The sequence below is a fragment of the Microtus oregoni genome, unplaced genomic scaffold (genome assembly GCF_018167655.1).
Source record: "Microtus oregoni isolate MIOR12 unplaced genomic scaffold, Mior012 000001F_ref0000356, whole genome shotgun sequence".
NCBI lineage: Eukaryota > Metazoa > Chordata > Mammalia > Rodentia > Cricetidae > Microtus > Microtus oregoni.
The window spans coordinates 66,798,069-66,812,510 of NW_024543060.1; the positions used below are offsets into that span (position 1 = coordinate 66,798,069).

At 44.7% G+C, this 14,442-nt stretch overlaps 1 protein-coding gene across 1 annotated transcript in view; it reads right to left on the minus strand.

Moving 5' to 3' along the window:
- Positions 1-12,409, minus strand: part of Best3 (bestrophin 3) — a 35,439-nt gene extending 23,030 nt beyond the window's left edge. The window contains exons 1-3 of the mRNA XM_041673228.1: positions 12,258-12,409; positions 8,397-8,491; positions 7,706-7,939 (exon numbers count right to left, since the gene is read on the minus strand). Coding sequence (XP_041529162.1) covers positions 7,706-7,939; positions 8,397-8,491; positions 12,258-12,409 — 481 coding nt within the window. The remainder of the gene's footprint in view (positions 1-7,705; positions 7,940-8,396; positions 8,492-12,257) is intronic.
- Between the last annotated feature and the right edge of the window lie 2,033 nt (positions 12,410-14,442).

Consider the following 14,442-nt stretch of genomic DNA (forward strand, 5'->3'; position numbering starts at 1 on the left):
CATAACGCTCAGAATTTTTTTTTAATGATTTAAGAACATTAATCCAAAATGAGTTACAGCCCATTGATCAAAAGCCTGGAATACGTGGCGCACGCCTGTAATCCCAGCACTCGGGAGGCAGAGGCAGGCGGATCTCTGTGAGTTCGAGACCAGCCTGGTCTACAAGAGCTAGTTCCAGGACAGGCTCCAAAACCACAGAGAAACCTTGTCTCGAAAAAACCAAAAAAAAAAAAAAAAAAAAAAAAAAAAAAAAAAAAAAAAAAGCCTGGAATACAATACTGACTGAAGAGCTATTCTGTTATTTCCCCAAAATGACCAAAATATCTGTAGTCACCCCTCTCTCCATCTGGAAATGGATGTTCCATTTGGCAGGTCACTGTATAAAATACAATGACACACTCGTGTGTGTGTGTGTGCACACACACACACACGAAATAACATACACACAATTAACGCTTTTAGCTCCTTACCTAAGTGGGTGCCCTTGAGTTTCATTGACTTAACAGATCTGAGGTCATTTGCAATTGCCCTGAGTTTCAGGCCAGCCTGGGCTACCTATTGAGTTCCAGGCTAACCCAGACTACACTGCAGGGTTCTGTTTCAAAACAAACAAGCAAGCATATAAACAGACCACAAGTACACAAAGAGCCTGACTCAGCATGGTGGCACACACCCGGGACACATGGTAAAATCCTGGCTTACAACAACAACAACAAAATCTCTTGACAATTCAATGACAGGGATCCCACTATCAGAAATACTGGGTGGATAGACTTGCCCTCTTGTCATGGACCCGGGAGGCTGTCCACTGGTGGCAGCCAGGTCAAGGAGGGCCAGTCCAAAACTCCTGAGTGGAGCAAGAAGTGCCAGGTTTCCCCCACAGGATGACATTCTGTCTGCTTGGGCTCGTCAGGTGACAATACAGGACTATCTGACTCCGCCTCTAAAGGTTCAGCCAATGGCGGAAGCTGGCGCAGGCGTGAATTCCACTGTCCCTTTGGCCATCTCTCCTCCTAACACAGGACATCAAGACACTTAAACAGCCCAGGGAGCCCGAGAACCAGGAACACACCCAAGAAAATGACAGCAAGCTGAAGGGCAGGGATAAATATACAAAATCCAAGGGTCTAGCCTTGTGGCTGGTGCATCTTAAATCAGGGTTTCTACTCAACAGTCGCTCGGCAGCCCAGTGCTCACCTGTGTTTCATGCCATGTGAGGCAGTGACTGAAAGCTCCAGGGCAGTCTCGCCAGGCTCCACCAGTCTCGGGAAAAGGCCTGGGGACTTTGGTTAAGGTTCCAGGGCTTTAAGAAACAAGTAAATGAGCCGGGTGGTGGTGGCACACGCCTTTAATCCCAGCACTTGGGAGACAGAGGCAGAGGCAGGCGGATCTCTGTGAGTTTGAGGTCAGCCTGGTCTACAGAGGGCCAGAACTGTTACACAGAAAACCTCTATCACGAACCTCACTCCCAGCCCAGCCTCCGCTGCTGCCAAAAAGAAAAACAAAAGTAAAAGCGACCCCTTTCTTTAAGGTTATCATGTTTAAATGGTTCTTACTAACTGAGCACTGAAGGAAAACATTCGCTTCAGAGGAAGAGAGAGAAACACAATACAGAGACATGGAGTTCAGTTGTAACTTGTCTCTGAAAATCATTAGTGTGGGTCAAAACTTATGGTAACTGTTACTGACCCTTGAGCGGGACCATTATATCCTTGCTTAGGTTATGTTCCCTCTGCTCAGCCCAGTGCCTGGTACATGCTACATGTTCAACTCTGCTTTTTTTTTTTTTTACTTAAAAGAAGATTTATCTATGTATTTGTTTATCTATCTATTTATCTATTCATATAAATTCTTGCTTGTATGTATGTATGTGCCCCATATGCATGTCTGGTGCCCACGGACGCCAGAAGAGGACCCTGGATTCTCTCGGGAGATCTAACGTTACTGACAGTCGTGAGCTGCCACGTGGTGTCGAGAATCAAACTTGGGTCCTCCAAAAAAACAGCAAGTGCTCTTAATCACCAAGCCATCTTTCCATTCTCTTATTTTTTAATTAATTAACTAGTTAATTAATTAACTTTCAGACAGGCTCTCATGTGCCTAAGGTGGGCCTCAAACTCACGATGTAGCAGAAGATAACCTAAACCCCCGGTTTGTCTCTGCTTGCCCAGTGCTGGGATTCCAGGCACAAGCCTCCGTGTCTGACTTCCTCAGTGCTGCGGATGAGACCCAGAGCTTTGCCCAGGCAGGGCGGGCTCTCTGTCAACCAGCTGTGTTCCCGGCCCCAGGAAACTTCACAGAATGGGCAAATGCCTGCTAGTTATTGGCAGGTCTGTCACTGGTTCTCTCAGAGTATGACTGTAATTTTCTATTTCTGTCTTTGCGCTTCTGATGAGCAGCGTTGACGAGAACTATTTTCTTCTCTGATACTTGTGAAGTGTTAGGTGAAAGATTTGGATTCAGCTGGGTTCTAAAATGTAAACAGTCAACAAAGGTCATGGCCCAGGTTAGCGAAGATCCAGGATGATGCACTGGACTTGGAGTGAGTGACATTTTCCAGGGCAGGTGATTTGAATGACTAGAATTTTTCCGGAACAAGTTTAGCGTCAACAGGCAAAATAGCAGAGCCTCTCTTGCAATCCCTCTAATATGGGACAGTCCACACTTCAGGGGCTTTTCAGCGGAATTGACTTATTTTGAGTTCAATTTTAGTATAAGCAGAATAGAAAGCTTTTTATTTTTAATTTGAGAATTTAACCTGAGATGACAACAAATTAGATGTATTTTTCTCAAAGCATGCAGCAAGGTTCTCCTACTCCTCAGAATGAAGGAGTAGAATGTGGCTGTTTAACTTCAGAGACTGGCAGGGAAGGGCCTGGCGTGTCTGGCTCCAGCCTAAGCTTTGCTGAACATGAGGAAGCTGCTCCGTGCTCCCACCCCTCACCTGCCTCCTCCTGCCCTGCACAGAGGCTGTGCAGGCAAGGGCCCTTGCGAAGCTTTGGGGTAAGAGCTTGAGAGGACACGGACTTAAATCTCAGTATCCCGCAGCCTGTGATTGGGGCCCCTTACCACTGTCTAGAGGAGCTTGTTAGATGCACTGACATCCTTCAGCATTGGCTTTAAGAGTGGCTGATGTATACTCAACTTCTAAAGACATAATTTTTTCTTATAGTGATTTTAAGTAGGGTAGTCAGTAGATGAGGTATGAATGTGTGTGTTTATATGTGTGTTTGTGTGTATGTTTGTATGTATGTGTGTTTGTATGTGTGTATTTGTGTGTTTGTGTGTATGTGTATATTTGTATGTATGTGTTTGTATGTTTATATGTGTGTTTGTGTGTATGTTTGTATGTATGTGTTTATATATGAGTATTTGTGTGTATGTGTATATGTGTGTTTATATGTGTGTTTGTGTGTATGTTTGTATGTATGTGTGTTTGTGTATATGATTGTATGTATGTGTGTTTATATATTTATTTGCATGCATGTTTGTATGTATGTGTGTTTATATGTGTGTTTGTGTGTATGTGTATATTTGTATGTATGTGTGCATATATGTGTGTTTGTATGTTTATATGTGCTTATGTATATGTTTGTATGTATATGTGTTTGTGTGTATATTTGTATGTATGTGTATATGTGTGTTCGTATGTTTATATGGGTTTATTGTATGCTTGCATGTGTGTTTATATGTGTGTATTTGTGTTTGCATATATGTGTATCTTTGTATGTATGTGTGTTTATATTTGTGTTTGTGTGTGTGTATGTGTGTGCATGTGTGTATGTGTGTATATGTAGGTGGGAGTGTGTATGTCCTCAGCATCACCCCACTTATTTTGCCCCTACAATGCAGGGTAGTGGCATAGTTATGAGTCCTGTATCCCCTTAGGCAGGAGTAGGTGCCCTGGCTCTAGACTCAGGACATCTGCCAAATGTTTTCCACCATCTCCAACTTCCTATTCTTCCCAGAACTCTTGGCACAGGCGGGAAGCAGTCAGGGAGTAGCGGAGGCGTGTGTCCAGTGGCACAACTTGGAAACAGGGCCTGGATGAGACTGAGTCAGCCCTCTGGATGGGGAAGGAGCCAAACACTGCGTGAGTCAGCACTGCCGCGGACAGAGCGTGCTGGCTGGGGCAGCAGGAAATGCCGGGCTTTGGGGCCGTTCCTGCAGCTCGGTGGCCACCTGACACACGGGCCTGAGATCATGTTCGCGCGGTGCACATGTTTACATTCCTCTGAGCATAACCTGTGTCCTCTGCCCTTCTTACAAAAAGCACATGGAAACTAAAGGACAACCCTTGCCCCTTTTACTTTTGTTTGGTCTTTGAGGTGTGATCTTGCTAAGTGGTCCTGTCTGGTCAGGAACTCACTCAGGTTGGCCTCGAACTCGAGACAATCCATTCGCCACAGCCTCCGGGATAGACCCCTGCCTCAGGATAAACAAGGCCTTTGAATGAAGGTTTTGAGTCATGGGTTTAAGGGCTCTGAGAAAAATTTTGAGCTCCATCCAATCCCTCCTAGTGTCTGACTCTTTGAGCCAGCCCAAAGAAACTAAAAATTTTAAGCCAGAACTATGCTTGCTATGCACAAACAAGTGACTCAAACTTAACTTTGAACTCGGCAGTCACCGGTAAACGCACAGTCTGAATCTACTCCATCTTCATGGTTGGTACTTTGTTAGTAACAACGACTCTCTCTCCTCGGGAGATTCCCCCTCACCCCCCAGGAATCAGAAAAAGAGATGTTGCTGCTGCTTGTTTGGTTTTGTTTTTAACGCATTCCGTAAAAGAGTCGGTACTTCCCAACATCAGTGTGTGGACAATGACTTGGAGCCGAGAGTGGAGAGGCGCACTTTGGATCCCTGCCCCAGGGAGGCTGAGGCAGAAGGAGTACCAAGTCAGGCAAGGCTGGGACACATGACAAGTGTGTCTTATACAAAGAGACATGGAAGGAAACGTGTTTAACTGAAGGGGTCTAAGCAGCACTTCTAAAAGCTCAGGTTTTCTGATTCAGAAGATTCAAAGTGAGGTCCAGGACAACGCACTTTAAAGGAACACTCAAGATGCCGAGCGCAGCAGGAAGGTTTACAGCTAGTAATTACCCGCCTACTGGGGCGTGGCCTTTCACACTAGGTACCTGGACACGCCCCTTCTCTCCTCCCCCACCTGGTTCCCATTTTCTCATTCGGTTTGTTTTGGACCTATCTCCATCCACCGTTCAAGTAGAGAACCATGATTTGTAAGTTTTCCCCCTAAATAAATACGATCTATCTCTCAGTTCTGAGCTAGTGTGGGACTTCTTTTAAGCGTCCGATCTCTCCGCCATCAGCCGAGGTCTGTGGCTCTGAGAACTGGGGTTCCAGACACACGACTCTGAGTGCCGGCCAGCGAATGAATGACTCTCATTTTTCAGATTCCCTTGGAGTGGTCGGGGTATGGGGAGTGGGGAGAGAAGTAAAATCCAACACCCCAGATACCTTAGAAAGGAAAAAAGCTTGGTTGCAAGTGTCAGCCGTTTGCACAAGTGTGTTACTGGTGTAACAAAGTCACATCAGTCTCCTGCTACCCGGTTTTCTCACTTGCCTGCCGACCCAGGTCCAGTTCAGTCCTGGCAGCTCAGGTCTGACCAGAGGCCCCAAAGTCTTCTCTACTGCTGGCTGGCCCAGCTCCCCTGGACACTCCTTTAATACAGAGCTCACACTAAGAGGGTGTGATTTGTTTTAAGAAAGAGGCTGAGCAGAGCCGGGATGCGTCAGAACTGGAGAAGCGGCACTTTAGTTCATCCTAACTTTCCTTGCTTGTTTTTCTACTATTCTTCAGAGCAAGTCATTCTTAATATCTTTATTCTTGGAGTATTAGGGTAAGAAACTGAAGTTTCCCGGGAGTGTTTCAGGTTAGTTATTCTGAAGCAGCATCCCATCTTTACCTTTGGAGGACAGGGGGCAGTTAATTTGGCTTTGGTTCCTGGTGTTACATACAATAACACTGTGTATCTGCCAAGCTACTCAAGCTTCTGCCTGGGTCCTCCACTGATTTCTTGCACCCCACAACTTTCTCACATAGCACCCTTGCTTTCTTTCTCCATCCCAACTTTCTCAATCTCATGGTGAAAAGAGATCAAAAATACCCGGGATGTCGTGGATTCAAGGAGACTTTCGAAGTGACCGAAATGCCGTGCTATGCTGTTCTAGACGGTTCCTTTATGAGAAATGACATAGTATTTGCCAGGTGCTAGGAATTGCTCAGATCACTTTGTGACCGTTAACTTACTTAGTTTTCATAGTGAACCTACAAGGTATGTAACATAGGTGTTAGCATAAGCCCATTTTATAGATGAGGAAGCTGAGGCACAGAAAGGCTACGTACCTAAACTATGTAGTGTTACTAGTGAATAGTGGAGTCAGAATTCCAACCCTAAGTTATTATCTGTGTCTCCCACATAAACTCCCACATACCATGCACACGCACACACACAACAACAACATCAACAACAAGCCAACAAATCAAAAAACAAACAATAGCCGGGTGGTGGTCGCACACACCTTTAATCCCAGCACTCAGAAGGCAGAGGCAGGTGAATCTCTGAGTTCGAGGCCAACCTGGTCTACAGAGCAAGTTCCAGGACAGGCTCCAAAGCTACAGAGAAACCTTGTGTCGGAAAAAAAAAAAATCTCCCCCCCCAAGCCCCAAAACAATAACAACAACAAAACAACAATATTCTTCTTAGAAGAAAGAGGAAACTGGAGGTTACAATTTGATTTGAGATTGTAGCCTAAATGAAGGCAGAGCTCTCTGAGTGCTCAGATCATTGACACGGGCCAAGAGTGACTTCACTTAATCCTCACGCCACTGAAGGCTGGTTTTACAGCTTCTTTGTTAAATATTTACATAGCCCAGAGCTCCATCCTTCACACATGACTCCTTTTCAGCACGCTAGATCCAAGAAACCATATAAAGCCTTGAAGAGACAGGTCCATACCAAGAGAGCCTTTGACGACCACATCTGGGGAGGGTTTACCTGGATAAAAACTGGCATGCAGATTCCTTCCAGAATTGACTTTGCTTCAAAACACATACATCATCATGATGCTCCTGAACCTGGATTTTAATTCTGCTCCTTTCACTAACCAGCTATGCGATTCAGGACAGCTTGAAATCTCTTTAAATTCTTTACTGTTTTCATGACGTCTTAAGATAATTGATAGCTATAAACTAGGCATGTGGTTCACATCTGTAATCCTCCCCCCAATCACGACCAGGGAGGCTAAGGCTGGAGGATTGCAGTGAGTTCAAGGTCAGCCTGGGCTACGCGATGATAACTTGTCTCAAAAACAAAAGTCACAACAGAAAACAAGGCAAAGAAAAAAACTCAGAATAAAATGAAAACAATCACCATACGGTCCCGGAAAAGTGTAAGGTAAAACAGAGGAAAGGTTGCTTTAATGACTGTGACTACCATCATTGCTCTTATCTCAAGACGTCTTTGACTTGCGGCTACTTCTCTCCTCTGCCTCCCAAGTACACTTCTTGAAGGCAGGAATCATACCTTCTCATCTTTGCCCTTTAAGAATTCTTCTGGCACACAGGAGACAACCCACAAACATTTCTTGAAGGAATACACTTCGGTACTTCCTAGAGTATTTTGGTGGTTCCTACGTCTGATAGACACCCTATCTTGAGCCCACGAGAAGAAAGCGTGCACCGTACCTGCCTCGACCACGTGGTCCATGGTCGGAAACCTTTTGTATACCGCTGTGCTCACCGAGCGGAAGATGAGCAGGGAGGTCAGGTTGACGTAGCGCATCAGCGTCCTTCTGAGCAGGCGCCCATGCTGGTCGCTCCCGTGGACACTGCTGGAGATGAGGAACATGAGCCTGTCCGGCCAAGGCAGATTCACAAACTGGTTCCACCATCGGTTTACTACCAGAGTCACATAGAACCCTGCGGGATAACCAGAAGCCATCATGTACTTTCCCACAGGAGACATCTCCACGGACACACTCTCAGCAGAATTTTTAGCCTTTTTAGGGGTTCGAGATCTGGAAGGATGGTATCATCCAAACCTTACAGTCTTGTCCTCCAAGAGGGGAGGAAATGTCGTAGGTGCCTGGCAAGGTCAGGGCACCCAGTAAGCGGGGATTAGAACTGTAATATTGGCTGCAAAAATGGAGGGTTAGTGGAGAGAAAGCTTTGTCCCATAGCAGATTATGACCTCAAACGGTTCGTTGTTAATTTAGCGGAAGCAGCCCTGAAGGCAAACCTTAGGGACCGGCCGTGTGCCATTGCAAGCGGCGGCTCTCCCACGCATGCCGCTCAGCCCGGAAGCACCCTCATGCAGTCCTGTGTCATCTAACGGAGACAGCTGCGTGGCTGCATTCTGCGTGGGACCTATACTTACCAAGCACAAAGGTTACTGGAATTTGTTCAGCATATCTGTCACAGTAAATTGATAATTTTTCAAAGTAACGTTTTTGGGCTCCTGTAAGTAACAATCTGGAGCAAAAATAAAACGCACAGCCCTTTACGATATGGCACGTCGGCACCTGCGCTGCAGGCGACATCAAGTGCAAACAGTTAAGCACAAATAATCTCAGGTTGGTTTGTTTTGCTCAAAGGAACTCTATGATTTTGTTCCTTTGTCCTTAAACGGATGTGTCTCCAATGTTTTTTTTTTAATTGCTTTGTGCTTCAAGTATTCAAGTTTCTAAGCACATAAATCCGTCGGCCATTAAATAAAGAATTCATTAATCACTTTTTTGTTTTTTAAAACTTTATAATTTTTAAGTTTTATATAATCGATTCATTGGATTTTGGAGAAAGATATGTTACAAAGGAAGTTTTTTTTTTTTTTTTTTTTTGTACTGAGATTTGGCTAGGGCAGCACAGGTGCCAGGCAGACAATCTCACCGATCTGTTCTTTTTTATTTTCGAGACAGGGTCTCACTTAAGTGGCCCAAGCTGGCTGGAGCTCACCCTGTAGACCAAGTAGGTCTTGAACGTGTAATTCTCCTGCCTCAGCCACCCAAGTAGCTGGGGTTACTGGCTAGCCCACCAGACCCGGTTTCTGCTTTTCAATTATTCATCAGAATACTTAAAAAAGAGAGAGAGTATTGATTTGGTGGCTCAGAGTTATTAAGTCATTATTGATTAACAGCATTAGACATCTTGATCTTAATCCAGGTGTTAATTAATTAGATTAAGTAAATTAGCACATTCTGGATTGTGCAAACCCCATGTCAAGTAATATTATAATTCTTTACTTAAACACCCATAATTATTTGGAATATAAATAATGCTGATTTAATATTAAAGGTGGAAACGTGGTTACCTTTGGCCACCGCTTCAGAACTTTTCTTGTAGATCTGACTTAACCTCCCCAAACTCATTTTCTGAGATTACTAATTGCGCCTGCCCATAACGAGACCGTTATGTCTTAGGGAGGGAATTCAGAGCCCAAAGAAATCTCTTTAGGCAGGTTAATAATCATTACCAAAACGTGGGGAGAGAAGTCACATATGAATCTGCATAGATCAAAAGTGCAATCATCTAAAGGATGAAGAAATCTAAGGGAAGATTCATCGGAATAAGTACTGAAAGTTCCCTTGGGTATAATATCAACAGAGAAGCAGAGGAGCAGTGTCCAGCCAAGGGGGCTACAGTTGGAACTCAGTCTGGAATTGGCACTGGTGAAGAAAGAGTTTGGGGTCCCGGGCTGTGTGGAGGTCCTGTCTCGGCTTTGGATGAGGTGACAGAGTTCGTGGAATCAGGGAAAATGGCGAGAGAGGCACCAACTGGACTCACAGGCTTGTGAGGGTCATGCTGGTGACAAGTCACAGACAAAGTGGTTTTCTGATTCTGGATTTTCTGTTCTAAAACTTAGAAATGCTCAAAGAGTATTTAGAGTAGAAAGTGTAGCTCTTAGGATCAGTTAGGCCCAGCCCGGGCACAGCACAGGGTTGCCGTAGATGTAGGCCGGGTGCATTATCAAGGCTCTAGGAGTCGCAATTTTTTAAATTTATGGTGTTGTAGAGATAAAAAAAAAACAATTATATAAGTAATTTTTAAAGCATATGTCTTCAAACATAGCACCCAAATGTGTGGTATTAATACTAAATGGCCAAAGAAATATGAATAGTAGACACAGAAATTTTCTTAGCTAGAAAAATACCACAGAGATCATTTTATCAAATTCCTCCAAACTGGAAGAGGCAGAATCAAAGTCTATTGTAGGCACAAGAACAAACTCTGCCTATGTTTCCCACAGGTCTGCTCAACTTTCTTGACTTATTAATCTAACAGTTCTTGGTAAATCCTTATGATAGAAAGGGTCTACTTAGGCTGGAGAGATGGCTCAGTGGTTAAGAACACTGGCTGCTCTTCCCGAGGGCCCGGGTTCAATTCCCAGCACCCACATGGTGGCTCACAACTGTAACTCCAGTTCCAGTGGACCTGACACCCTCGCACAGACATACATGCAGGCAAAAACACCAACACACATGAAATAAATAAAATTTAAAAAATTTGCTTTTTAAAGAATTTACAATGAGACTTTTGAAAAAGAAGGAGAAGCTAAGTTAGAGTGATTGTTACAAATGTATACACTCTGATTTTTCGAAAGACAAAAATCTGTGTAGACTTTCAGGGGGCGGGTATGAGTTTAATATTGGCGCAAACGTTGAGACCCCAGGGAGCATTTTTGGCAACACAGCAACTGTTCTCAGGACTTTGTCTATTCTAAGCAGCAGTAGCAACAGTCAACTCACATTAGTAAGAATAAACTAAGGAGACAGCTGTCCTGGAACACTGCTTGCTAATCTGTCATATTCTGAAGGTTTGTGTGTCACGTGACTAAACTGTTGAGACAGTATATACGATATCTGAAAAATATTAAAAGTCTCTAAGGACATTTGGCAAAATGTAGTCTTGTGATTTTTGCCTTGGTGTTTTTTGTTTTGGTTACTTTGAACTGGGGGCTGAACCTAGGACCTAACACTTGTTCCTCTATCGTTCTACCACTGAGCTGAATCCCCAGCCCCACAAAATCCATCCTAGCAGGTACACTTGTTTGGAATAATAGTGTTTTATTTTGGGGACAGGGTCTCTTGTAACGCTAGTAGCTAAGGATTATCTTGAACTTCGGATCCTCCTGTCTCCACCTCCTCCATACTGGGATTACAGGGTTGTGCCAGCATGCCTGGCTTTACGTGATGCTAGAGAATGAACCCAGGACTTCGTGCAGGCTAGGCAAGCACCTGAGCTAGCTACATCCCCAGCCCTAGCATGGAGGTTTTGTCAGGTAACAAAGTAGCTGCTCACGTTTTGCCTGGGCAATGCTCAGCCAGCTAAGCGAGCATCCCTTTCCTGGATGGAGTTTAGTGGCTGCCAGGAAGGATGTAGGTGAAGATGATGACTCAGTTTGTTCATCTGTGGTAGAAGAAAAAAAAATCCATTTCTAGCTAAGGTGGAAATGCAGCCTCAAAACCTCACATTTTCCTATTTTCGCTTCCTCCAATGATTCCACTTTAGGTTAATGATCCAAAAGCTTCTGCTTTCGCATACTGATGAAATTTCATTAAGACTGCAATTTTCAGTTGTTGAGAGGCAGACATGCTAGACCTCAAAGTGTCTCTCAACCTGACACGAGCACATCTTGACATTCTAAAGAACAAATACCTCCTTTTGCGACAGTGACACCCTGAAATCAGAAGACATAAGAGAACAGATTATTCTTTGGGCCTTAGTTCTTTTGTTGAGGCACTGGTAAGGTTTGAGTCCACTATCTTGGGTCAGAGCTTACCGTCAAGACTAAAGGGAGGAAAGCTGCCTGGTAAATTCTATTCCCCATATGTTAGCTCCATATGGAGCTGCAACAAGCTGTCAGGCCACAAGTCCAGACTCTGAATGACATCGTTGCACGAAAATATTTGTCTGTGGGCTTTGCCATTAATCATCACACGATGAGGGTGTAAGTATAAAGCTTTCTATTTACGCCCAAAACAGCATGGCTGATACCTGATCAGGACCAGTTCCTGTGGGGCTGGAATGCGAGCCCCTTGTCTCTGCCGGTTGCTTACTTCTGCTACATGGTTAGGTGTGGATTAAAATACCGTGTCCCGAAGAGACAATGACAGAGAAGTTCATGCAGAGGGAGAGGTTACATAATTGCGAAGGCCAGCAGCAACCAAGGGGATCCGACTTTTGAGACTATTCTTACATAACATCTGAGGGCCAGTTAAGGAGACATGCAAAGCGAAAGTACCTGTACACCAAACTGATTGCTGTGTAAAGAAGGGCAAAAACAACAAATTCCCTGTATAGGAGCTTGTAGATGCTGCCTCTCCACTTGAGGAGCAACCTATGAAATCCAAAAAAGGTGGCATTTGCTACTTTACTGGAGTAAGTGACAGTCATCTCGGATAGTTTTGTTCTAGAAGAACAAGAAGACAAAAACACGGGTGAAAAATACGGTTGACGTTAGCACTGGCACGCACGCGCTTTTTCTAATCAAAGGAGACTAAAGCCGGCAACTGATTAGCTGACCCACCCTCCCCGCTTTCCCCCACTCCCTTTTTAGAGCTCAAAGATACCACCACCTCACTGTCTAGAATCTCAGTAATAAACCTTGAAGTGCAGAAGGGGAGGAAGGTGGTTTCCTGTAGGAGTGTTCCTAAAAGCCCCAAGATTTCTGTAATTGTTAAATCTTATTTTAGAGTCTATAGCTATCGCTCAATGAATACCAAATTAACACATGCGGTATACGAGACACATCACAATGCTGCTTCTTAACAGTAAGAGGATTTAGGAAACTTGTTTGCAAAACTGATGCTTCTTGAAATCGGTGGCCATACTCATTGGTCGGGGCCGTGTCCGCAAAATCCGTAAAGAGGTATTGGGTTCATCTTTAAACTTCCTAAGAGGAAAAAGCCACGGCCCACTTCTTTGAAAGCAGGAGCTATTGTGAGGAAGAAGCCGGGCCCTTGAAGCACTTTCGCTGATGGGTGACTGTGGCTGGTCTCACTGGGTAGGATGTGTGTGTCTACGTGGCCTCCGGATGCACAGTTGGAATTCTGTCCCTTTCAAAAGGAGACCATGTGCTGAGCAACCCTGCAGTTAAAAAGCTGCATTTTCCCTTCGGAAAGTCTCAGCGAGATCCTTAAAGGCTTTCGGCTCAGAGCTGAACAAAATGAGTCTTTTTTTTTTTTTTTTTTTAAGACGGTGACCTTGAATGTGGTAGTTAGCCAAGGATGACCTTGAGCTTTGGGTCCACCTTTGGAGTGAGTGCTGAAATTGTAGGACTAAGCCACTGTGCCTGGTTTCCTAGGGCCTGAGTCTCGGGGGTGGGGGGTGGGGAAGCACTCCACCGCCTGAGCTCCATCCCCAGAGAGTCCATGATCTAGGACTCCTTGTACTGGGTCTGTGCCATGAATGCAGTCAGGATGAGGATGGACCCCGAAGCCTGGTTTTCCCAGAGCTCTCTGCTTTGCCATTGCTTCTCACTGAGATGTATTATTCAACTTTGAGCTATCTCAAAGCTGATATATATATATATATATATATATATATATATATATATATATTGCTCAGCTACTGGCTAGCATAGTCACATGTGGATGAAATGAGATTTCTTTAAAATAGGAACTTTTCTCCAATGAAACTATGAGGCACTTCTCGCAGAGCCACTTAGACTGAGAACATGTAGTTTTAAAGTCAAATTATAAAACATACACACACAAAACCCATAGCATATTTCCCTATAGAGCAACCTGTAGCAGACGTTCTATCACAAGTAAGAAAATGTATGGTTCAGATAGGCACACACCCAACTGTAACTTCTCTGTTTTCTCTAAGGAAATAAGAGCTGGCCGCTGTATACACAGCAGCAACCACAGCAAAATCACTTATTTAGCCTTCAACATTATTGATTTTAGTTAAAAACCACACCAAGGCCTTTTGCAGAAGTCAGTGGCCCTACAAAAGATTGGGACGCCTACCACAAAACACGCTTTCCTCTTCCATCGCTCCCTCTTTGCCTGAGGAGAGCACAGATGTCACAGAGAGGGACACAGCAAACGAAACCAAATGTCATCAGCTGCTCTCCGGGCAGGTTGGGTTGGATAATAGTCTCTAGCCACCTTTCCTTTCTTCCATTTGCTCCTCCACCCTTCTATTTAGGCTCTGACAAGACCCCAAAACCCACAGAGCACCAAGGTCACCACTCAAGTGCGTAACCCGATGGCGCACTAACCTGTTTCTTCGGAGTCTCTCACCGGAAGGGAATCTTCAAATGTCAGGCTCTCCCTGAAGAGGCACCTTCAGATCGCTGCTCGGCTTGCACCCTTCACTTGTGGACCGGCAGGTTTCCGCCTGTCCTCTGGCTGCCGTGAGGTTCCGGCGAGTAGCGAGTCCGGGGTTAAATGTTTTTCCACTTGCAGAGACCTGTTTAT